Source organism: Anolis sagrei, chromosome 6, assembly GCF_037176765.1.
Source record: "Anolis sagrei isolate rAnoSag1 chromosome 6, rAnoSag1.mat, whole genome shotgun sequence".
NCBI lineage: Eukaryota > Metazoa > Chordata > Lepidosauria > Squamata > Dactyloidae > Anolis > Anolis sagrei.
Genome location: NC_090026.1, coordinates 102,149,155 through 102,174,114, shown reverse-complemented (window position 1 = coordinate 102,174,114; position 24,960 = coordinate 102,149,155). Strand labels below are relative to the sequence as shown.

The 24,960-nt window shown below is 38.3% G+C and overlaps 1 protein-coding gene across 1 annotated transcript in view; it reads left to right on the top strand.

Annotated features, from left to right (window-relative positions):
- VPS50 (VPS50 subunit of EARP/GARPII complex) overlaps positions 1-24,113 on the top strand; it is a 73,698-nt gene extending 49,585 nt beyond the window's left edge. The window contains exons 21-28 of the mRNA XM_060782253.2: positions 3,278-3,399; positions 8,158-8,238; positions 16,151-16,299; positions 18,211-18,307; positions 18,473-18,631; positions 20,273-20,394; positions 20,766-20,955; positions 23,370-24,113. Coding sequence (XP_060638236.1) covers positions 3,278-3,399; positions 8,158-8,238; positions 16,151-16,299; positions 18,211-18,307; positions 18,473-18,631; positions 20,273-20,394; positions 20,766-20,955; positions 23,370-23,489 — 1,040 coding nt within the window. The 3' untranslated portion in view covers positions 23,490-24,113. The remainder of the gene's footprint in view (positions 1-3,277; positions 3,400-8,157; positions 8,239-16,150; positions 16,300-18,210; positions 18,308-18,472; positions 18,632-20,272; positions 20,395-20,765; positions 20,956-23,369) is intronic.
- The last annotated feature ends 847 nt before the right edge of the window (positions 24,114-24,960 follow it).

Genomic DNA, 24,960 nt, shown 5'->3' with positions numbered 1-24,960 from the left:
CGAAGCCCCGCCCACACCCACCGATGCCCCGCCCCTGCACTCCTCCTCCTCCCACCCCCCCTCCGCCCAAGCCCCACCCACACCCACCGACGCCCCGCCCCTGCACTCCTCCTCCTCCCACTCCCCTCCGCCGAAGCCCCGCCCACACCCACCGATGCCCCGCCCCTGCACTCCTCCTCCTCCCACCCCCCCTCCGCCCAAGCCCCGCCCACACCCACCAACGCCCCGCCCCTGCACTCCTCCTCCAACCCCCTCCGCCCAAGCCCCGCCCACACCCACCGACGCCCCGCCCCTGCACTCCTCCTCCACCCACCCCCCTCCGTTGTAGCTGTTGGGATTTTTAGTTTACCTGTAAAGGAAGGAGTGTGAGAGAGAGAGAAAGAGGGAAAGAGAGAGAGAAAGAGGGGAAAGGAAGGAGTGTGAGAGAGAGAGAAAGAGGGAAAGAGAGAGAGAAAGAGGGGAAAGGAAGGAGTGTGAGAGAGAGAAAGAGGGAAAGAGAGAGAGAAAGAGGGGAAAGGAAGGAGTGTGAGAGAGAGAAAGAGGGAAAGAGAGAGAAAGAGGGGAAAGGAAGGAGTGTGAGAGAGAAAGAGGGAAAGAGAGAGAGAAAGAGGGGAAAGGAAGGAGTGAGAGAGAGAGAAAGAGGGAAAGAGAGAGAAAGAGGGGAAAGGAAGGAGTGAGAGAGAGAGAGAGAGGGAGAGAGAGAGAGAAAGAGGAGAAAGGAAGGAGTGTGAGAGAGAGAAAGGGGGAAAGAGAGAAAGAGGGGAAAGGAAGGAGTGTGTGAGAGAGAGAGAGGGAAAGAGAGCGAGGGAAGGAAGGAAGAGAGGCCAGGCAGAGAATTCAAAACTCTTACTAAAGGCCACAGCAACGCGTGGCAGGGCACAGCTAGTGTATATAATAAAAACATAACAAAATGCAAACCCTTCTGGCTTCAGCTGATGGAAGATGTTGACCAAAACAACTTCCCCCAAAAGTTCCCAAAGTTCCTTGAAGTGAAAACATTACAAGATCTCATGCTTTTACTTGGAAGTCTTAGTATTATCATTGGTATTCCTAAGAAATATATGCTAATGCCATAACATTTGTCAGTAAAACTTTTGTGCAACCACTGTTACTGTTGAACCTATGAGTGATAACTGTTAAAAATATCTGCATAGTGCAAAAGGGTTGCTTACTACTTTTAGAACACAGGAGTTGAAAATTTGGCATCAATTTTAGGAAGAAACAAAAAAAATGTTCTTGGAACATGAACAATGTCAAGATGCAAAGTGATGCAGTGATAAAGAAATGTTCTTGGCATCTTGTGGGGAAAAAGTGTTTACAGGGACAAGATTTAGGTGAAGAGTGCCTTATTTTGCCCCTAGTCTCTTAAGGGCTGTCCTGCACATTTTCTGCTATCTTTATACAGTATGCCATCTGAAGAGATTTAGGGGAAACCAATGCTTCCAAGACCAAATAATGGTTTGTATTTATATTGTATGCAGGTTTTTTTAAAATAACTTGCATGATGGTGTTATAGAACAGAATTAAAACTGAGACTGTTAAGAAGTACACTCCACTCTCCACAGTTGCTGGGGTTAGGGACACAGGGCCTCCATAAAAATGGTAAAACTGTGAATGAAAACCCCACTATTTTTTTAGCCTGAGAGAACACCTCTGTAGGCATCTCTAGGTTTGACTCTGTAATTGGTCATGTCAGGACGCTTCTGGTCAGGACGCAAGTCGCTTCTGGTGTGAGAGAATTGGCTGTCTGCAAGGACGTTGCCCAGGGGATGCCCAAATGATTTGATGTTTTTATCATCCTTGTGGGAGGCTTCTCTCATGTCCCTGCATGAGGAGCTGGAGCTGATAGAGGGAGCTCATCCGCGCTCTCCCCGGAATCGAACCTGCGACCTGTCAGTCTTCAGTCCTGCCAGCACAGGGGTTTAACCCACTGCGCCACCGGGGGCTCCAGACTCTGTGATAACCTCTGTGGAGGTTGGCAATAGAGTTGTGCTGGAGAATGTAGAGATTCCTAGAGAAGTGTTCTAGTTATTTCTAACTCTGGGGTGTCAAGCTCATTTTCATTGACGGCCATATCAGCCTTATGGTTGCCTTCAAAGGGCTATTGAATCAATGGACAGAGAAGCTGTGGATACAGAGGGCCAACTGTAATATTTTTTTCATAGTGGTCAGTGCTCTTTAGTGTTTACCCAGTTTAGGACCCTAGATGTGAAACAACAATTCCCTAGGGATTCTGATCCAACAACACTTGTGGCCATGAAGCTTGGAAAAGGTGAAAGGATATTTTAAAGTCATATATCATATCCACAAGCCTTGTATTTATATTCAAACCCCACTATCCTGAATAAACAGAACAAAGTGCAGCCTTCCAGTTGTTACTGTATCACAACTCTCATCAGCTCTAGTCACAATGTCTAATGATGAGGAATATGGGAGTTGTAGTCAAGTATCTGGAAGGTCACATAAAATTTTGGGCCGGATTCAGCCCACAGGCCTTGGGTTTGACAAATGTGCCCTAAATCCTTCAGTACAAAGCTGTGATTAACCCCCAGCAGATGTTGACTTTAGAATCACATTGGAGAACTTTTAGCAGAAGTTGATTCTAGACTCACGTGGAAGAACATCATGCCCCTCGTCTCAGTATAAAACCTTTACTGCACATACCATGATTCTGTGTTTGACTTTGTTTTTCTCTCTTACTTCTGGAGAAAACATAGCAGCTATTGGATTTGCCAACTCATTTGAACATAAAAATATTAAAAACTATTGAAAGATTTTTTAAAAATTTCCTCATATACTCTTGCCTCTCCTATCAAGTCACTCTTGCTTGATAGTTATAGAAGACAAAACGAAGAGAAATGGTCATGCCCCTTTTCCTCTAACTCAGTGGTTCTCAACCAGTGGGCCCCCATGTGTTTTGGCCTACAACTCCCAGAAATCCCAGCCAGTTTACCAGCTGTTAGGATTTCTGGGAGTTGAAGGCCAAAATGTCTGGGGATCTACAGGTTGAGAACCACTGCTCTAACTAGTTCCAATTTATTCTCAGAGGGTCAGCTGTGATTCCAAAGGTTTCTGTCTGTTTCACTCAGACACACATCCAGCCCCCTAACATCTTTTATAAACACCTTCTCTATATTAAGATGAGCATTTCACTGGTATCTGTTGTTGAAGTACAATGTAAAATGTTCTTGAATTTCCTGAACAGAGAAATATCTACATAGAAATTACTACATTTCATTGACATGTCACTTGTTTTGGTTACTTTTTGTCTCCTAAGGCAAATACATGCAGATGATGAACATCTTGAAGCCAATTGCATTTGATGTGATCCATTTCATGTCCCAGCTTTTTGACTATTATATGTATGCGATATATACGTTTTTTGGACGCAATGACACAGTAAGTAAATGTTACATTTAATCAGTGTATGCTTGCATGATGGAGAGGTAAAAAAAGGGAACAGTAATAACTGAAACAGTAAATTATGCTTGAAGTGCAATTATTATAAGGCAGATTGTGCTTATCTCAGCTTTTAAGATGCTATAAAAATGAAATGTTGTGAAAAAGCAATCTGAGATTTATAGAAAAAATAGTAGTATGGCAACTTTGCTTGGATAACTCATTTTGCTATTCCAATTGCTTTTAAAATCACATACACAATTTTTAAAACTTCAATACAAACAAACAAAAGGTATATTTTCCGTGTTGTAGCAGTTGCAAAAATTGATGCAAATTTTAGGATAGACTGCCTATTAACTTTAGCAGAAAAATATTTTTAATGAGGCATTTATTTACTTGATAAATCCATGTATGGTTCTAAGTAGCTGCTATCGTTTAAGGTTGTGTTGTTTGCAGATGTTGACAGAATTGATTTGTTTCCTAAAATGATTTGGTTTTCCTTGGCTATTTTCACTGTTCTTTGTTTGACTTTTTGTGCATCTTCTGTTTATATTTTAAAGCTCTTACCACATTCTATAATTTTCATGCCTAACAGAGAACTACACAGTGCTAGGCAGGTAAATGCACAACAAAACAACAACTGTATTACCTTCTATAGTGTGCCTTAGCATTAGTTCTTTATTGAAGAGTTTTCATGAGAAACATACAGTTTAATTCTGCCTTCTTGGGTAAAGCTGTGAGTATATTTTAGGACCTGTGAAGAATTAAATCAACTTTGATTTTATTTGGTATATGTTTTAGACCAGGGCTTCTTAAACTTTTTCCACTCACAACACCTTTCTGCCTGAGAAATTTTTATGTAACCCTGGGTATATAAAATGGATATAAAAATAAAACATTTATTGAATATAAATTAGCTTTTGTGAGGCTTGATAGATTGGTTTTCCATTTTAGGAAGTACAGCTTTTTTCTGAGCCTCTTGTAAATGTCTAAAACAGCCACTACGTGGCATCCAGAAACCTTTTACCGTTGCCAATTTTTCTGTGACCCCAACCTTGAGCTAAGGAAGTGTTTCTTAACCTGGGGGTTGGGACCCCTGGAGGGGTAGCGAGGGAGGTGTCAGAGGGGTCGCCAAAGATGATCAGAAAACACATCTTTCTGATGGCCTTAGGAACCCCTTTGGCAGAGAAGGCTGAAGATCTCTCCGCCTGCCCTTCGCTTCCTTTTTTTTGAAACAGATGTCAAATCCTCCCACCAAAAGCCCTCCTCCTCTGGGATTAGTGGCCTCTCAGCTGGCCTCTCAGTCAAGGGGAGGGCTGTTTCTAACACAAAGCGGGGAGAGGAGAGCACTGTCAATTCTTCCCAAATCCCTTCAGTATTTTCTGTTGGTCATGTGGGTTCTGTGTGGGAAGTTTGGTCCAATTCTGTCATTGGTGGGGTTCAGAATGCTCTTTGATTATAGGTGAACTATAAATTCCAGCAACTACAACTCCCAAATGACAAAATCAGTATCCCCCCAATCCTACCAGTATTTAAATTCGGGCATATTGGGTATTTGTGTCAGATTTGGTCAAATGAATGAAAATACATCCTGCATATCAGATATTACGATTCATAACAGTAGTAAAATTACAGTTATGAAGTAGCAACGAAAATAGTTTTATGGTTGGGGGTCACCACAACATGAGGAACTGTATGAAGCGGTCACGGCATTAGGAAGGTCGGGAACACTGACCTAAGGGGAACCAATTTGAGGTTGGAACCCACAGTGTAAGAAGCAATGCTTTATACCAGTGTGCAGCACTATTTTTGTATTGCTTATGATCTGTTAGGTCAGACAGAGTTATGTGTAGGTTGCCTGATAAGGTTTTGATAACTATCTGTGCTCCCCAGTTCCTTCCCTGTCTTGTATTAAGAAAAAGGGGTTTGTAAGAATTCTTACAGGTCAGAATCTCACAATGACTGGTGAGATTTATTCATCTCAGTAAGTTTCACAGTGTAATAGCTTGATTTCAACTGTGTAGTTGCTTTTCCAGGTCTGGTGCCCTCCAGATATATTGGATAAAAACTGAAGTCTTTCTTAGCCAACTGGATATGGGTGAAGGAAATTGTAATCAAATACTTCCCTGAGGCACCTGGTTTGGAAAGGCTGCCAAAGCACAATACTGGCATCAGTATCCAGACTAAGATAATTGCTTGGGTTATCAAAGTCAGAAATTGTTTCTTCATTTCCTGAATGATGTAGACAGGCAAAGTATCCCCTTCAGGAATTACCACCCCCAATCTATTTTTCTCTCACAATTAAACCAACCATATTCCAAAAGGTCTAATACTTTTTTCTTTCAAAAGAGGATGTTGAGTTGGTCTAAAGACTTTGTGCTCTTTACGGAGTCAACATCTGTCAAGAATTATTTTTTTTATTTTTAGGAGGAGCAAGAGGATCTCTCCCCCCCCCCCTTCTCATGAAATGTCACCCAATTTTAAAAACAATCAATTCCCCAAGATTACAGATTCGTAGTTAATAGTCAAATTGAAACCTTGAATAATGAAGATAACTTAGGAGGACAGGTTTTGGCTTATAAATAGCTATGTTATACTGGGTGATACATTGTATTTCTACATAAAAATAGGGGGGCACTATAGAAAATGCAATAATGATCTTAGTAAAATATGTCCCATTCATCACCAACCACGGCTGATATTTTCTTGTAGTTTAGCCAGTTTATTCCTCCATCGACTTCTGCTGTAGATTGCTGGAATTTTGAGATCTGCAAAGAAACTCTCATAGAAAAGTGTATTAAATGTGGATCTTGCTCCTATCTGTATTTGGAAACCCAAGCTGTTAATAAAAGCACAAAATTGGATGCAATTTATTACATATCAGTCTGTGTCTGGTTAGTTCAGTGGTTCAGTCTAAAACCTCAGAGAGCTGCTAGGCTAGGTGGATTTGTGATTTGATTCAGTATCGGGTCACTTCCTATATTCTTGAATGAACAGTTTTAAAATGCTTTTGACAGATGGTTTTATAGCAGCCATTAAGAACTTTTGAAAGCAAATTCAATCCTTGCAATTCATGATGCACTAAAGCAGTTTTGTAAGTACATCATTCTAAACAAGATCTAGAGTGTGCACCTGCTTCCCAGTTGATAGACAGTATCAAAGCTTTGATTTCAAGAACATTTTTCACCTTTAGTAATGCACACAAGCAGCATAAATCCTGCCTTTTAATACAAAGAATTGTTGACACTGATTCAGCTTTATCAAATAGCTGTATTGTATTGCCCTACTCCTGATTCTTTCACCCAAATAGCTGCAGAAAATTGTACATGGCATTTTACAATTTTGTAGTTAAACTAAACATTTATCTTTCAACTCATTTTAAAGTATTGAGATCTAAACACTGTAAGTCAAAAGATGACAATCAAGATAAGAGAGGTTGTACTAATTCAGCCTTGCTCTTGGATATTTGATGCTATGTATATTAAAGAAACATACTAGGCATGTGCATTCAGGCCAAAAGGCATGCTGTTTTCAGGTCCGTTTCTGTATGACCTCTCATTTTGTTTATTAGAAAGTTATCCGAAAGGGGAGGGGTGTTTTCCATTTTATTCGGCAGAGATTCGATCCATTGGCTACAATGGGAAACTTTAAAGGCTCAATCCTCAGCTCTTTTAAGGCCTATCTGCATGAAACCTATCTCATTTTGTAGACACAATTTTTTGCTTCAACATGATTTTTTCTCAATATTTTTTGTTGTTGTGACAATAAAAAAGGAGGGAGGGATTTAAAATTGATGATATCAGACAATGATATTCTATTTGAATATTCCAGGCTTTTCATTTTGCAAGTCCAGTTAGCTTCTATATCCCAGAGTAGTATACTTACGTATTATATTAGTGTGCATTCTGAATCACACTAAGCATAGGAAAGCTATTCTGTGGGAAACAGACCAAAGGAACATCCATTGCTGGAAAATGTATTTCTGGGGCAAGACACATACCAGTATTTAGATAATATGGTGGAAATACACCTTGAAAATGTATGTATGTTTATTCATTCTCCTATCGCAGTGTAATAGGGAAATATTAACTGAGCAATTCCATTGCAGTCTGTATAGTTACTGCTATATTTAAAATTAGTTATGTAATAATTGCTTGTGCTGACAGACATCATGCAAAGAATGAAATTTAACTAGTTAATACCAGCTAAAACTGAACATTTCTTTGGGCCTTGTGTAAACCCTGGCAATGTGTTCTTTCTGATTCATACTGGAGGTATTTATGTAGGTGTAACAACATTAAGTCTTTTCAAATGAAAATCTGCCTTACATAATTAGCTATCTCAGCTGTATAAAATACTATTGAAAAATTGAGTACGGTACATATATTTATTTGGATTTCATTAGGCTTTTTGCCTGGCAAACTATGTGATGCTGTGTGATGTTATTACTGCAAACAACACAAAGCACGTGGTTTTCCTTTGTCCCAAAGTAACTCTAGGAAAACAATCCAAAATTATCCCATGCACAATGGACAATTCTTGTCTTAGTATGTTTTGCTGTGCTAGCATTTTTAGTTCCTTTTAGAGTGTGCAGTGCTGAGTGCATTGACATTGTATGCATGTATGTATGTGTGTGTGTGTGTGTGTGTGTGTATGAGATTTGATTAAAATGCAGAGTAGAGGTGGGATATGAGCAAACCAGAAGCTTCCTTGATTTCTCCCCAAATTGTGTTTCTTAGAATTCTCTCCTATTTCCAGTTTGAATCAACAGGTCTTGGACTCAGCAGCAGCAGGCTTCGCACCACCCTGAACAGAATCCAAGAGAGTCTGATTGATCTGGTAAGTTATGGAGCTTTCCTAGACTTTTTGAAATGGAAGGGGAGACGATAAACCTATAAATAACTTTTATCAATCTCATCATTAAATACACTCGTCGATGCATTTTACCCATTCATCATTCTTTCTTAGCTATATCTTTTCAAATTATGAAGGAATTATTCAAGGAATGATTACTGGGCTTACAAAAATGTTCTTTCCCCTCTCCTTCTTCCTATGTATTTTAGAAAATTAACATTATTTCTTTTCACTTAATTTTGAAAGTTCTTGCCTTGTTTCTCCTAGAGCTAATTATATTTTAGCTGCTGATTTCCCCCCAAAAGTAACTGTATTTTCCCCTTTTCACAGATGACTAAAATTGTTATCTTTCAGTCACTTGAATGAAAAAAAATAGATGAGTGTTACATGCTGGTGGCATATGATGCAAAATACATTTAACTCCTGTCTTGTCTTGATGTCACTTTAACATATACACAAAATGTGAGGCAACAATAGAAACTAGCACCTGTTAGCACTTGATCTATCTTCTTCTTTTCCTCAGACATTTCCTGATACCAAATCCTCATAGTTATAAATATAAGTTGGGAAGCTACAGCCATACTACAAAAAATGGACATGTAGTGCATCTATATGGTAGAATTAATGCTGTTTGACACCTCTTTAACTGCCATTGCTCAATGCTATGGAATCATGGGAGTTGTGGTTTGCTGAATCATGGGCACTCATTGACAAAAAATGCTAAACACATTATAAAATGACAACATCCATAATTTCTTAGTATTGAACCAGGGCACTTAAAGTGGTGTCAAACTGCATTAATTCTACAGTGTAGTTGTCCCCATGGTCTCCTGTTAAGTCACAACCATATTCTAGCTTGGTTAGGGCTCAGTTGTTTGAAAAATGAATTAGTTACAAGCAACTCGTTCTTTGTAACTAGTTACTTCCATGCTCTGCAAATCTTCATGTAGTGGGTACACTCACTATGTTATTCTTACATCTTCCAGCTGTATTCCACTAATGCCCGTTTGACTCAAACTCTGGGTTCAGTACTGTTCCAGTATCTAGGCAGAGCCCAGAAGGGGGACTAGACAGAGAAGAATAGTCTATTTTTGGGGAAGGGGGTTGAAGGAGTAAAACCATTTCCCCCTGTTTTCCTGTCACTCAACCCACACATGTTGCTGATGTGGAAACAACCCTCGTTTATGACTTGGGAAGTGGGGAATAACCAATGAAAATGGGGAAAATTGATTTCCTCCTTCACCCCCCCCCCCCGACATAAAATGGACTATTCTTCTCTGTCTAGGGCCCCTTTTGGAGTTCACCTGGATAATGGAACCGTACCCTGCTTTCTTTATTATTTTATTTACATTATGTTCTATGGAAAAAATGGAGATTAGAGTCACATGGTCATTTCTACTGAAAAGTATGCAGTGTACAGTAAGCATTCTGAATTGATTATTGTGTATTATAATTTGAATAACACCCACCCATGCTTTTTTTTTTTTTTGGAAAATGTCTTTACTTGATAGTGTGGAAATCCTACCAGCACTCCTTGAAAATATTGCAAGGTGAAGGAGGCAGAAATCTGCCATAGAAACACAGCAGAAGTTGTGAGCGTAGGTGGTAATGGTAGTAGAAATCTTCCCTAATGGAACCTTTTAGCAATTTATTCTAACTTTGTGTTTATGCAGTGGCTAGCATGGCACCTATTACTCAGAGCTAAATATTAAGCCATAATTTCTTACTTTTAAAGATGCCGATAAAGAGTAACAGATGGAATAAATGCATTCTTGGTGCTTTACAACTACTTAATAATATTTTAAAGATTTTAAAGACTTCAGGGCAGTGATGTGAGGTAGAACTATTTTTTGAAACTTCCTCTACTATTTTTATATGAAAAAAATCCATTTCTGAAAAAAATGTCAGTGGACTAATTGAAGACAGAAAGGAAACGAGTTTTCATTTCCTACAAGGTGAATCCTTTAATACAGAGTCATATGGTGAAAGTAATTTTGAATTGGATTTGTCTCAGTATGAAACTGAACTTAGCAATTCAAACTAAGCCAGAGTTTCTCATCCTGGGGATCAGGACCCTTGGGGGAGTCGTGAGTGGGGTATCAAAGGGATTGCCAATGACAATAAGAAAACATGTATTTCTGATGGTCTTAGGAACCCCTTTGGCAGAGAGGGCTAAAGATCTCTCCACCTGTCCTTCTCTTTCTTTTTGGAAACAGATGGTGAATCCTTCCACCAAAAGCCCTCCTCCTCTGTGATTGGCCAGCCTCTCAGCCGAGGGGAGGGCTGTTCCTGAGACTGCAAGCTGGGAGGGGAGAGTAGGCATGCTTAGCACATGGCAGCGTGGTGCGCATGTACAGGAGAGGCTGGAGGGAGGCTTGCACCAGCAAGTTCCTTCAAGGCATGGATGTTTAATGTGGGAAGTTTGGCCCAACTATAAATCTCAGCAACTACAACTCCCAAATGTCAATTGTGCCAAATTTGGTCCAGTGAATGAAAAATAGTCCTGCATATCAGATATGTACATAACGATTCATAACAGTAGCAAAATTACAGTTATGAAGTAGCATTGAAAACATATCTACAACATAAGGAACTGTATTAAGGGGTTGCGGCATTCGGAAGGTTGAGAAACACTGCACTAAGCTCAGTAGAAGAGTCAAATTCTTTGAAGGCAAATGAGTGGACAGGCACAGTAGTACATCATAACTACATCAACCATGTTCCTAGGAATTACAGTTTCTTATTTTCAACAAACTATGCTGTGTCAAATGTGTTGTCAAAGACTTTCATGGCCAGAATCACAGGGTTGTTGTGAGTTTTCCAGGCTGTATGGCCTACATTTATGGAAGGCATCTTCAGATCTGTTGAAAACTAGGCAAGTGAGGTTTATGTATCTGTGGAATGCCCAGGGTGGGAGAAAGAACTCTTGTCTGCTTGAGGCAAGTGTGAATGTTACAATTGGCCACCTTGATTAGCATTGAATGGTCTTGCTGCTTCAAAGTCTGGCCAGTTCCTGCCTGCGGGAATCCTTGTTGGGAGGTGTATGCTGTGTTACGATATTGACCATACTATAATTTATTATTTGGGAACAAATTATAGAAATTAAAGTGGACAGTTGCCATGGTTATGGACTAGCTTTCTTTCAGAATCCTGTTTGGCACCAGCACTGAAACTTTTAATAAGGAAGAGGGAGCAGGTTTGTTTTCTGCTGCTGTTGAAACTAGGACTCAGAGCAATGGGTTCAAATTGCAGGAACAGAGATTCCACCTGAACATTAGGAAGAACTTCCTGACCGTATGAGCTGTTCAGCAGTGGAACTCTTTGCCTCAAAGTGTGGTGGAAACTCCTTCCTTGGAAACTTTTAAACAGAGGATGGATGGCCATCTGTCAGTTATACTTCGATTATGCTTTTCCTGCATGGCAGGGGGTTGGACTAGATGGCCCTTGTGGTCTCTTCCACCTTATGATTCTATGAAAAGTAACAATACTGTCCAAAAGCTGCTGAGGCATGATGCTGCTTCCCCTTGCATGGCACCTGTAAACCTGACAGTTGCTCAAAGGTCCCTCTTGTTTTCCTGTTCAATGAATACGAAAATGAAAGAAGAAAATGTCACTCTTTACAATGTGGAAAACATACGAGTCAGAAAAAAAACCCACACACATCTCCTCATATCCTTCTCATATCCTTTAGAGCACAGGGGCTACTTTCTTAACAAGGGGCCTTTCTTCATGCCTACTTCTTTTTTCTATCTTAAAGGTATGTGAAATTGTTCAGTACATTGATATGAAACAATAGTCTAAAGAAGCGAAATGTCATTGCGGATCATTTCGTTGACTTATGTCCTCAGTACATTGGATCAATGGGTTATATGTGTTCAGGAGTGTTGTGTCTGGTGTGGGGGTGTAAAAAGGTTTCTTTTGTTTTGCTCTTCCTTTTCTTTGTTTTACTGTTCATTTGATGTGAATGTTCTCCTGTTTTGATTTAGGATCAAAAGGGCTACCTTTAAAGAACCCAATATTCCGCAGCACCCTATTCACTGTGATTGTTGTCCATACCTACTGCAGCTCTGATTCCAGTTTTCTTATTCTTACAGATTCATCTGTATATGGATAATTTAAGTCATTAAGAGATCACATAATACATGGGATAATTTTATGCCGTTGCGTAGCAGATCAGATTAGGTAGAAAACAGATGGAGCCAATTCCAAAAGATAGTCAAACCCTCCTGTAACCACAGAACCCATACCCACAGTTTAATTTATCTATGCTGAGGGTTATGGTCTTGCTAGGAACATATAGATCCTTGAAGGCAATTGTATGGTATGCTGAAACCACATGCCAGGTAATGTAATGATGTTCAGTTGTATATGCCATTTCAGATAACTGGGGTCACGTCTGGGAATTTATCCACCACAGATTAGGTGGTCCTAATCTGTCCACATAGTAGATATTTATACTGTGGGCCTTAAAATATGGATTAAGAAGTGTATACACAAACAAAGGAAAGTCTAGAAAGTCTTTTGGGGGGAGAGAATCAGCCCCAAAAATGTGGGTTGATTGATCCATAGGTCAATGTGAGTTCCTTTTCAAAAAAGGAACAATCTTCTTCTCTGACTGAAGTGGCAATAGGCAAGAGCATAGTTCATTTTGGGAGAAGCTAAAAGAAAGCACCAACTCACCGTGGTGTCAGTTCTGGCATTTTTGAATGTTTGTGGCAGTGTTCAGGGATGACTGGCCCCCTGAGGTAGCACTTCCCTCTCTGTGAAATGGCTCTTGACATATCCATAGGTCATATCAAAATCCATAATTCTGCCTCCAACCTCCCCTCTCTCTTCCCTGGCTGCAATGAGCCTTTCAGCCATGTGCTTGGGTTTATATACAGCAATGGCTGCTGGATGCTGCAAACCCCTCTCCTCCCCAAAATGTAACTCCTGATTAGCTGGGAGGCAAGCACCTTAGGCTTCACCTCCCAACAGGCTTAGTTGCATTAAAAACACTTCATCACAGTTTTGACTCACTTCCGCATCCCTGAAATCAATTGCACAAGACAATTTGAAACCATAGGGGACTACAGCCTCGTGGAAGCGTGACGGAAGTCTCTGGAAGGCAAAAACATTTGATTTTCCTCCCCAAATACACCACATCCGAGTGAACCTATCCCACCCTATAAATTATATAGTTAAAATAGTTAATAGACTTAATGTAATTTATTTCGTTTAGAACTTTCAGATCTTATTTTTTCTGCATTAGCAGTTTAAGGGTTGTTAGAGAGGTGTTCCAGTTATGAATCACAGATCACTTTTAATAGAAAGATAACTTTTTAACTTAGACATTTTATTGATCTGACACAAAAAATTTCCCTAGGTGCAGACTCCCAGGGTAGGTTTCATAGTAATCTCTTATGTTTCCCCCCTTATTCTCCTTCCAAACTCTGATGCTTTTTCTTTTCAATTTTCTCTTTGTGCAGGTAAGAGCACAGCATTTTATTGTTTCTGATGTATTAAATAGAGTATTTTTGATGTATTAAATAGAACTTTTTTTTTTACTATGACTATTGTGAAAAATCTGGAAATTAAGGTATTCAGACAAATGTGGGCTCTGCTAGATCTAGCTGTATTAGTACATCTGAATGAATTCCAATAGATCAGGAGAGATTTCTGACTCTTGTCCATTTAACAAGCATTGCAAAAGTACGTACACTTATATTCATGATATTATGTGGATTTTTGTGAAAGAACCGTGACTCATTTCTGAGACTCAAAAAAAAATGGCAGGTGTCAGAATACTTCTAAGACTGGTGCTTTAGCACCAAGTTTCATTGGGTGGATGGACCTTAGTGTTTAGAGTAACACTAGAAGTAGATCCCATACATGTGAAGTGTTTCCTACCAAAATTTAATTCTTGAAGTCACTGATAATTGGGCCAGATAACTGAGGTCATTATTAATCCAGTTAACTGGGGTCATTATTGATTATTGATCCAGCCTAAAGAAGCAGAGTGAGCTCATTGAGAATTCTTAGACTTCAGTTTGCCAGATGCCAGAGAATACTTTTGCATTTTACCACTCTTTATTTAGGTTTCTGTTGCCATGTTTTTACGTTGTCTTGGGGGCACTCCAATGGTTAAGTGAGGGCTATTTTGTTCATGCTAAAAGAATGGTTAACATCCAACCTCTTCCATTTGTACAGCCCCCTATGTCTCTCAATAGTAACATAACTAGTCTTACCGTTAGGCAGAATAAGAGTGCTTCTGGCAGTGAGTTTGCACTCATTAAAGTACAGCAAATTGTTGATTATTTAATTGCTTATTATTGCATTTTACTGCTAGAGATAATAGCTTGAAGGTTTTCCCCCCAAAATTATTTTATTCGCATTAAATGCTATTCTTTTAGTGGGTGTTTCTTCTTAATCCTCAGGCAGTGAAATCTTTTGGACCAGCCCGAATTATGGAGGTGACCAAATGTCTCCTGTTAACTTGGCCGTTTATGATATCTGTTGGCATATTACTCACTTAGTGAAATCTCCATTACCTAATGGGGAGATCATGTTAACAAAAGTGTTTGTGTTCTTGACATATTTTTGTACTCTGTGTGAAAAAAAAACTGTGTGATGTGGTAGGAGGAAAAACCATGGTCCAATGAATTTGGTTGTGGCATTGAACATTGGCCAATTGTTCTCTTTTTGTATAAAAACTGTGCTTAAAATGGGTTTCTGGTCTGGTTCAAATGCACATTCAATACGGGTGTCCAGGAGCGGCCAAAGCTCCAGATGATATGTGTTTCCAGTTAATCGTGGCTGTAGATAAAAAGAAAAAGTGGGTTGCTGACATCTGTATCTTATTTGGTTGTAAATCATTCACATTAACTGTAAGGTCATCTGTCTTGCAAATAAAAGCATTCCTGAAACATTATTTTCCATTACCTTGGCAGTTTCAGATTGCCTGTTTTATAATAATTTCTTCCTTCATAAAGTATAACAGAATAATATAATAATTTCTTCATAAAACTTCATATAGCTTCAAGCAATGGGTGCAGTGAGTATTTAGTGTACAATGAATCTTCATTAGTTGTCATCGGTGAATGAATTCCTTGAATTCCTTGATTATCCATAGCATATATTGGGGAAGGAGTAATCTTACTTCCTGCTGCTCAAGAGACTAGGACACAGAGCCCTAAAAACTAGGAAAGAGATTAGTTGTCATCGGTGAATGAATTCCTTGATTATCCATAGCATATATTGGGGAAGGAGTAATCTTACTTCCTGCTGCTCAAGAGACTAGGACACAGAGCCCTAAAAACTAGGAAAGAGATTCCACCTAAAAACTAGGGGGAAAAATCCTGTTGGTAAGAGCTGTTTGACAGTGGAATATTGTACCTCAGAGTTTGATGTAGTCCTCTTATCTGGAGGTTCTTAAACAGAGGGTGGATGGCCATATGATGGGAGTCCTTTGTTTGTATAGTCCTGCATGGAAGAGGTTTGGACTGGATGGCCCCTGTAGTCTCTTCCAACTCTACGATTCCATGATTCCATATAGCTACAGCTTGAACTGGAATAAAGAAAGTTTTTGCTAGTAGCATGAGACATGTGCATTTTGCTACCTCTTGAAATGTGGAGCTGTCTTATTAATTATGCTTCTCAAATCTCTGGTCTCCCTGCCCTAGAAGCTCATTCAAGCGTTTGTGTTTTTGTGGTCAAATTATATGTCCACTAGAAGCTAAAGGGGAAGCAATTGTGTTTTTGAAAGTTTGGCCCCCAGAGGTTACTGTGTTGCTGTGGACATTTAACTTGGTGAAAGTCAAGCGTGCCAGTTTGCATTGCCTTAATACTTTTTTTTGTGCTTACGGTGTTGCAGCTGTTTAAATTTCTCTCCCCACTCCCTTGCTTCCTATTGTCGCAGGAGGTCTCCTCTGATGCTGCTGGATCTTTAACTGCTGTTGAAGAAAGAAAGGAAAGGGTTCCAGTTCCACATCTCAGCCATCTTGTTGTCTTGACATTAGGAAACACTCTCTATGGCTTGGCAGAGAGAGTAGTAGCCACAGAATCCTTGTACGTTAAGAACCTTTATACCATATGTATTTCCACTTGTTGGAAGCAGTTACAGGATATATTAACAAGTTGTTATGAGAGGCTGCTAATAGTTTTAACCACATGCACTCTGTGACTGTGGTTTTGAACAATTTTACAGTTTCCATGTTACGGGTTGAGCATCCCTTGTCCGTAAATCTGAAATATTCCAAAATCCAAAATTCTCCAGATAAGTAAATAAGATAGTGATACTTTTGTTTTCTGGTGGTTCAGTGTACACAAACTTTGTTTCATACACAAAATTATTTAAACTATTGTGTAAATTTACCTTCAAGCTATGTATGTATGGTGTATATAAAACATAAATAAATGTTGTGTTTAGACCTGGGTCCTATCTCCAAGATACAACATCATGAACATATATGCAAATACAGATATTTCAGAATTTGAAAAAAAAATCCAAAATATTTCTGGTCCTCAGCTTTTTGGATACTCAATCTGTAGTAGCCTCTGTAAATGGATCATTTCAGGTTCTGCTGCAGTGGAATATTAAGGGTGGAGAGCATGATGCTTCAATATCATTTTCACCATCACTGTCATCATAATTTAATTATAATCATAATAAGTAAGGAGCCCCCGGAGGCACAATGGGTTAAACCCTTGTGCCGGCAGGAATGAAGGCCAACAGGTCAGAGGTTCGAATCTAGAGAGAGCACAGATGAGCTCCCTCTGTCAACTCCAGCTCCCCATGTGGGGACATGAGAGAAGCTTCCCATAAGGATGGTAAAACATCAGAACATCCAGGTGTTCCCTGGGCAATGTCCTTACAGATGGCCAATTCTCTTACACCAGAAGTGACTTGCAGTTTCTCAAGTGGCTCCTAACATGAAAAAAAATCAAAATAAGTACCTGCATTCAGGCCTATTGAACTGTTGACTCTGAATACATAAAGAGACCATACTGTGCCTAAATGAATCAGGATATTGACATATTTAACGTTAACCTTATAAACTTTACAAAAGTTTATGTAGAATAAGAAGAACAAAACCTTGGTTGTCATAGATGCAAGATTCTATAGTGAAGTGACATGTCCAAGGATGAAATGAATAGGATTACTAATATAAACTTACAATGCAGGACTGAATTTCCAAGAGAGGTGAGATACAAAACAAACTGTATCTAGCAGCAGAAATCTGGACTCAATATGTAGCTGTAGAAAGTGGCATATGAGAGCAGAGAAGTTTTTGTGATTGTAATAAACTTTAAGAGATATTAGCAAAGTACTCAGAATTTTGACTAGTTCCTTCAGCATGAAAACGTTTACTCCTGCTTATGTTGACAATGATAACTGTGTTGCTCCTGATCTCTGGAGCTACTGTTTAACAACTTTACAATCTGTTTGCTGAAGGAAGAAAGGAAGGAGTAAGAAAACACAGGAGGAAAATAGATTTATTGATCTAATTTTAATCCTACCTTTTCACCTGACACACAACCAAAGATGACCTGCAACAAATTACCAGTAAAACAAAGAACAGCTAAGATACAAAAGTTAAATTAAATGAGAAATCATATTAACTTAACTTACATAGTTTAAAACACTATAGAAAAGATTAAATGATCCCCCAACTCCATCAAAATGGCTTCTTGTGTTGTTTTAATATATGCAAAAATATATTGATGTTAATAAAGATATGTTTATGTTAACTCTGGTTCCTTGTAAGGAGCCCCAGCTCCTTGAGCTTTATGTATATTTCTGTACTGAATATTCTTTATGTCCAAGAATGCGTATATAGTAAAGGAGAATAAGTTCTCCCGTGCATATTCTCAGTTGAGATTTTATGACTTCATTGCCCCATAGATATAAAAAAGCCTGAATTTTCTAATGTTTTACCTTGGTAACCATGGATTTTCTGTTTTTTTACTACCCTTAAGAGTATTTTTAGCTGAGCAGTTTGAATTCCTTCAGTCTCATCTTGATGCTGTAATGCCTCCAGCCAAAAAACCTTTTCTTCAACAATTCTACTCACAGGTCAGGATTTTTCCCAAATTTACTTATTCAAGATATAATTAATTCATTTCTCCTACATTCCAAATGGTTGTAGAGTATTAAGTTTAACTGAAATGTTATATATTTTTATTTTTTATATAAAAATGCAATTAATCAAACTTTGATCTATTTCACTTTGTATTCCAGACGGTCTCAACAGCCAGTGAACTACGCAAACCTATATACTGGATTGTCGCTGCTAAAGCAATTGATTACGAACAGATGCTACTTTTAATGGCAAACGTGAAGTGGGATGTGAAAGAAATCATGTCACAGCACAATATTTATGTAGATTCCCTTTTAAAAGTAAATAATCTTCCCTGCTCCTTATATTGTCTAGAGAAATTATTTCTGAAAGTGCTTTGGTACATGTTCTGTGAAATACATTCTTCCTTGGAAGTTCTGCGTTGTCCAGATCTTTAATGGTTTTCCTATATTGTTCCAGTGAAAACATACAAATTAATATCCAACATTGAAACTCAACAGAAGTTCATTTCAGGTTGTGCAATGGCATCTAGAATAAGGGCGTATAGGATTCTCATTTTGGAAAAAGCCTATCCCATCAAAAAGAAACCACAGAAAGAAGAAAATCCAAGCTTACTTAATAATCCATGTTTCCAGGATTTGGTCAGATTGACTCTGAGATGCAGTTGGCTACAATTTCTTTCCACCTCATTTCCATTTATTATGAGTTTCTGTGAATCTGTTAAAAAAAAATCAGTGTTCCCAGGCTGCACCAGGGAGTAGTATCCTTTTAAAAATTCAGTCAATGGCAAGCCCCCCCCCCCCTCTTTTCAAATAAGCATGTATATTTTTGGGTTGGAACCAGTTGTCATTCTTAGAGTAGACCACTGAAAATCAGTGTGGTTTGCGTTAATCATGACTCACATAAGTCACAATGGTTTCAGTAAGTCTAGCTTAAATAAGATCAAGTCGAAATTCAGTATTTTCTAATTGTTTTCCTTTCTTACCCTGTCACAAAATGTGAGGGTTGTTTTTTTGTCAATTAATTCAATTCAGTTTTATTGCATTAGCATACATCCCTAGCAAATAATAGGATAACAACACTTTATTTGTATTCCACACTTTCTCCACCATATACAGACCCAAGGCAAACATTCAATGCCTTGAAACAATGAAACACAGACACACAGATAATGATAAAGTCTTCCCCTTCATCTCCGGCTCTGGAGATGGCATTCATCTCCATTTTAAAGCCTGCGTTGTCCGTATACACCTCCTAGGTCATTTGGCTAGCATGACTGCATGGAGCGCTGATTACCTTCCCACTGAGGTGGTACCTATTGATCTCACATTTTGCATGTTTTCAAACTGCTAGTTTGGCAGAAGCTGGAGCTAACAGCGGGAGCTCATCCTGTCCTGGGCATTCAAACTGCCAGCTTTCTGGTCAGCAAACAACTCGACGATTTAACCTGTTGCGCCACTGCGGATATTTAACAGTGCAATATAAAACATAATAATATGTCCATAGACATATTACTACCCTATACTATACAATGTATTAAAATAACAGCAACAACAGCAAATGACAAATTAATTTAAATATAATAATAGGAATTTTTATAGCATGTTAGCTGCTTTGAGTCTCCTTCAGCAGAGAAAAAGTGAGGTATAAATGCTACTACTACTACTACTACTACTACTAATAATAATAATAATAATATGTTAATCAGCTGTATTTACAACACCATAAATTAATAAACAATGCAGACTTTTGTTTGCTACCATGTAGATTTTTGTTCCAGGCTTAACACTCCCTATTTTAATGCTTAATTCCATCTGAAACAACAATTAAGGAGCCATAGTAATGCATTATTCTAGTATACCACCCTAAGATAAAATGTATGTATGTATGTCTATGTGTACATATGTATCACCATTACTGTGTCATAATCACTGACTAATACAGCTTTTTTTGTTTGCTAGGAATTTGAACAGTTTAACAGGAGGATGAATGAGGTTTCGAAGAGAGTCCGTATTCCATTGGCAGTGTCAAATATTCTTTGGGAGCACTGTATACGACTCGCCAATAGAACTATTGTGGAAGGGTAAGTGGACTGAGCTTGTATTGTCCATGGGCCCCTTTACACTACACAGTTATTGCACTGTGATTCCTTTTTAATTGCTATGGTAACGCCCTATGGAATCCTGGAAGTTTCTAGTTTGGGAGACACTCAAGCTCTTTGATTGTGAATGTATTAATATGGATAGACATCCATGGGATTATGTCCGAATCGTGCAGCAAAGACCACATTCAGAACCTTGGTCTTTCCTGTCCTCAACAGCATTTGCAACCATGTTCCTAGAGTTCCTTGGTATTTTTAACTGAATTCTACATTGACTTATCTATAAAGATCAGAACATCAACATTATTCCATACAACTATGAGCATTTACTTCTCTGTTGCTTCTCTGTTTAGTTATGCAAATGTCAAGAAGTGTAGCAACGAGGGTCGTGCCTTGATGCAACTGGACTTCCAGCAATTTTTAATGAAGCTGGAGAAGCTCACAGATATTAGGCCCATTCCGGACAAGGAATTTGTGGAGACCTATATCAAAGCTTACTATTTGACTGAAAATGACATGGAACGCTGGATCAAGGAACATAGGGTAAGAACTGATATAGTCTCATTAGATGGAAATTGTGTTTCGGAAGGGGAGCAGGATGTGCTTGAAGCCAGTTCCAGTTCTTGTGTAAACCTTCAAATACTTTCATTGAAAAGCAATATATCTTGTGCTGTCTTACATTTTGATTCAGTTAGACCATTTTAGAAATCTGGTTCTGTGAGATTAATGAACTGTTAAGACCCTGCTTTACTCGAGTCCTTATTTCAGCACAGTTTCCTATTTTTATACTAATTTTTATTCAAAGGAAAACACACAATACAACAATAATAAAGGGAGCAAACAAATGATAAAATTATACATGTAAAAGAAAAATATGCTCATCTACTTTTTTTAGCTCATACAACTATAGTACAACTAAATATCTACTACAAACAGCAACACAAAAACATAATAACACACACAAAATAAAACAAACCAATTCACAGATACACACAAAAAGTAAACAATCATAAACATTAATCTAAAGATCTATCACTCTCTGATGTTTTTGAAATTCTAACTAGTCTGCTCCCTTTAAGAAAGATTGTATAGTCACACTTCATGTAATACTACTAGTTCATAAATCCCACAATTGATGAGCCCTCTATTGTTATAACATATTAGAATCATAGAGTTGGAAGAGACCTCGTGGACCATCCAGTCCAACCCCCTGCCAAGAAGCATTCAAAGCATCCCCAACCATTTCACCTTTGTTTAAAAGCCTCCAAAGAAGGAGCCTCCACCACAGTCCAGTGTAGAGAGTTCCACTGCTGAACATTTCTCACAGTTAGGAAGTTCTTCCTAATGTTCAGGTGGAATCTCCTTTCCTGTAGTTTGAAGTCATTGTTCTGTGTCCTATTCTCCAGAGCAGCACAAAAAAATGAATCAGTGGATTAATCAACGAATCCCAATCTCTCTTAAAGATGGACAATATTTTGTGTTTATCATCGTAATAAATTTGTTCATCTCTGTTAATTCTCAAACCTTTGTCGGTATGATCATAAACTTCCAACTTCTGTGTTTATTGTGTTTCTGAAATCATTTGAGTATATTCCGTAGCTGATAAAGTTTTTGAGAATGGTAGTGGGAGATGTTACACAACTATAGCTTAAGCTGCGGTACAGAAGATATGGGGCTTTTGTTTTTGTTTCATCAACAATGCAGCCATACTGTAGCACAAACGGCGTCACTTTATGAGAGACTGTAGGTGGTAATTCTGGGAAGGACACCATAAGCTACACAAAAGGAGCCCTGGAAATATGATGTACTGCACGTGCCGGTACTGTGTTGAGCTTTTCTCACTCAGCAAGACATTTGTGGCACATTGTATGAGCAGACACAACAAAGGCCATCAATCAATCATTTGAGCAAATAAATAAATAAATCCATAAATTTAACTCCCTCTGCAGTTTTTTGTAAACCTTGGGTATCAAAGCTAAATTGTCTCCAGAAGCATACATTCTTTCTCCTCCAAGGGCATCCACAAATCTTGCTTCAGTCTCTCTTCTTTTTCCAGTGATCCTCTGCCAGAACCTGTATAGTTTTGTTAGATGTGGGACTATTTTTGAACTATTTTTGTACATACATCTCTCACTCGATGGCTATTGTAGCACTTTCTTCATGTTCAAATTGGAACTATGCATAGCTGCAGTTTTAAAACTCCCAAAAGATGCACTAAATTAGTAATTTTGGATTATTCTCAGTCGGGCTAGACATTTACTTGGATGGGGCAAACCCATTTTGATAGTCTTCCCACCCTTCTCCCTTACCCAGGAGAACATTAAAAACTTTAGCTCTGTTAAATAATCATTCAAACATTCTGGCAGTGTCAAAGGAAGAGCGAGTTCTGTTTAAATAGGCAGCTACATCCTGGCAGAGCTCAGTCTTTTTTATAGTATTCTACAATTAAACTTGGTTTTTAAAAAACACATTGATTAAACATGCGCATTTTATTTGATCTAATACAACATTGGTAATTTCTTCTCAAATCCTTTCAGCTTTGGCTATATTGGAAATGTGAGCACAAGCACTATAAACAGATTTTCTTAAACAAATCCCTTTAAAAAAGTATCTGGCTTTTTAGTTCCTTTTGGTCTTAGCCAGTATCACATATTTTCCTCCAAAGAATGGAAAATAAATTTTAAGTGTCTTAAGATGTTTAAACATTCATGGAATTCCGTCTAGCGCTTGACTAAAGTTGTAACCATTTTTCCATTATAATCCATTGGGTTTGTAGCAAAACACCCTTCTAAGCTTCAAAGCCACAAATAGTATTCATCCATAGCTTTTTCAAAAAGTGACTGATTCTGTCCTTGATTAAAAACTTATTTATTTTATCCAAATACAAGTACTGTTTTTTATGGACGGTTTTATTCTATTTCCTTGAAACTAAACCCATGATTTCCTTTTTTGGCCAGGAATATTCCACCAAGCAACTGACTAACCTGGTGAATGTTTGTCTGGGAACCCACATCAACAAAAAAGCAAAGCAGAAACTGTTAGCAGCTATTGATGACATAGATCGGCCTAAAAGATAATTGGGGAAAGCTTCCACTCTTGTTGGATTGCTGACCACGTGAAGAAATCTCTCATGGACCATTGATGGGGTTTCATTAAGTGTGTGTCTTTTTTCTTATTGGCTCCAAAGACACTTTGAATCAGTGTGTGGTCTTTTCAAATACATTTTTTTATAATTTCCAATTTGCAGAAATTTTCATTTTTTTTCCTTTTGTTGTCAGGAAGACACTATTCAGGACTGTATATTTTCCTTAATTGTGTATTATAATATATATATATCTGTATGTATGTATACATTGCTGATTACAAATAGAAAAGAACAGGCAGAAGTAATATATTTAGTTCATGGTTTTATGTTTTGTTTTACTTTGTCTTTTGTAAAGGGGCTACTAATGGGGTAGATCTTCTTTCCGTGCTCAGAGGAAGGTTATGGATCCATATAAAGAGAAGAACCTTGTACAGAGTCCTCAGATTATGAACTGTGCATGTCCTTTAAGAGTATGCATCAGCAAGATAATACTGTAATGTTGAAGCTCATCACCCTTTTATGTACTTTTTACTGTGACTTCATTTCAGAATTTATTCTGTCTTGACAAAGGAACTGGCTACCAATTATGAAAAAGGAAATAAATACTGTACACTAATTGATGGTCATATGGATCTCTTTCTGGTAGCTTGCACCTAAATGAAATATATACTAATTGAACAAGATACTAAAATACTTCTTGTAAATTGGTTTGTTGCCAGTGGACCCTATCTTAACAGGTAGCTGTGCACAAAATAGTTTTCTTAAGAAACTGTCTTTCCAACAAAATTCTTCTGTCCTGACTTCCATCTTCATAACTTCTAGAATTAGCACATAAGATAATGAGGTGCACTAAACCAACTCATCACATGAACATAAAATCCCAGCTGAAACTCTCTCAGCTTTGGAACTGGATAGATAAAGCTACAGTTGTGTGGCCATGTGTAAAAAGGAAGATGGTTGTTATGCCTCTCATAGGCCCTTCCACACACCATATAACCCAGAATATCAAGGCAGAATAACCCAAATAATCTGCTTTGAACTGGGTTATCTGAGTCCACCCTGCCATATATCCCAGTTTAAAGCAGGTAGTGTGATTTTATTCAGCTGTGTGGAAGGGACCATAATTACTCAGGTGAGAAAGGCTCAGCAGCTATAGTTTGCATGGCAAGGTGTATATCGGGGATCCTCAAACTTGGTGTGGGACTTGGACTATAATTTGGGACTGTACTATAGTTTGAAGGTTGGTGTGGGGCCAGGCTATATTTTGAAGGGAAAAAAAAACATGAACAAATTCCTATGCACACTTCACATATCTTATTTGTAGTGCAAACACCCCATAAAAGAACAATACAATATTTGTATTGAAAAATAGGTTTAACCAATATAAACTTAACAGTATTTTAATGGGAAGTGTGGGCCTCCTTTTGATTGGTGGGATAGTTAAGTTAATTAGGATTCCTGTT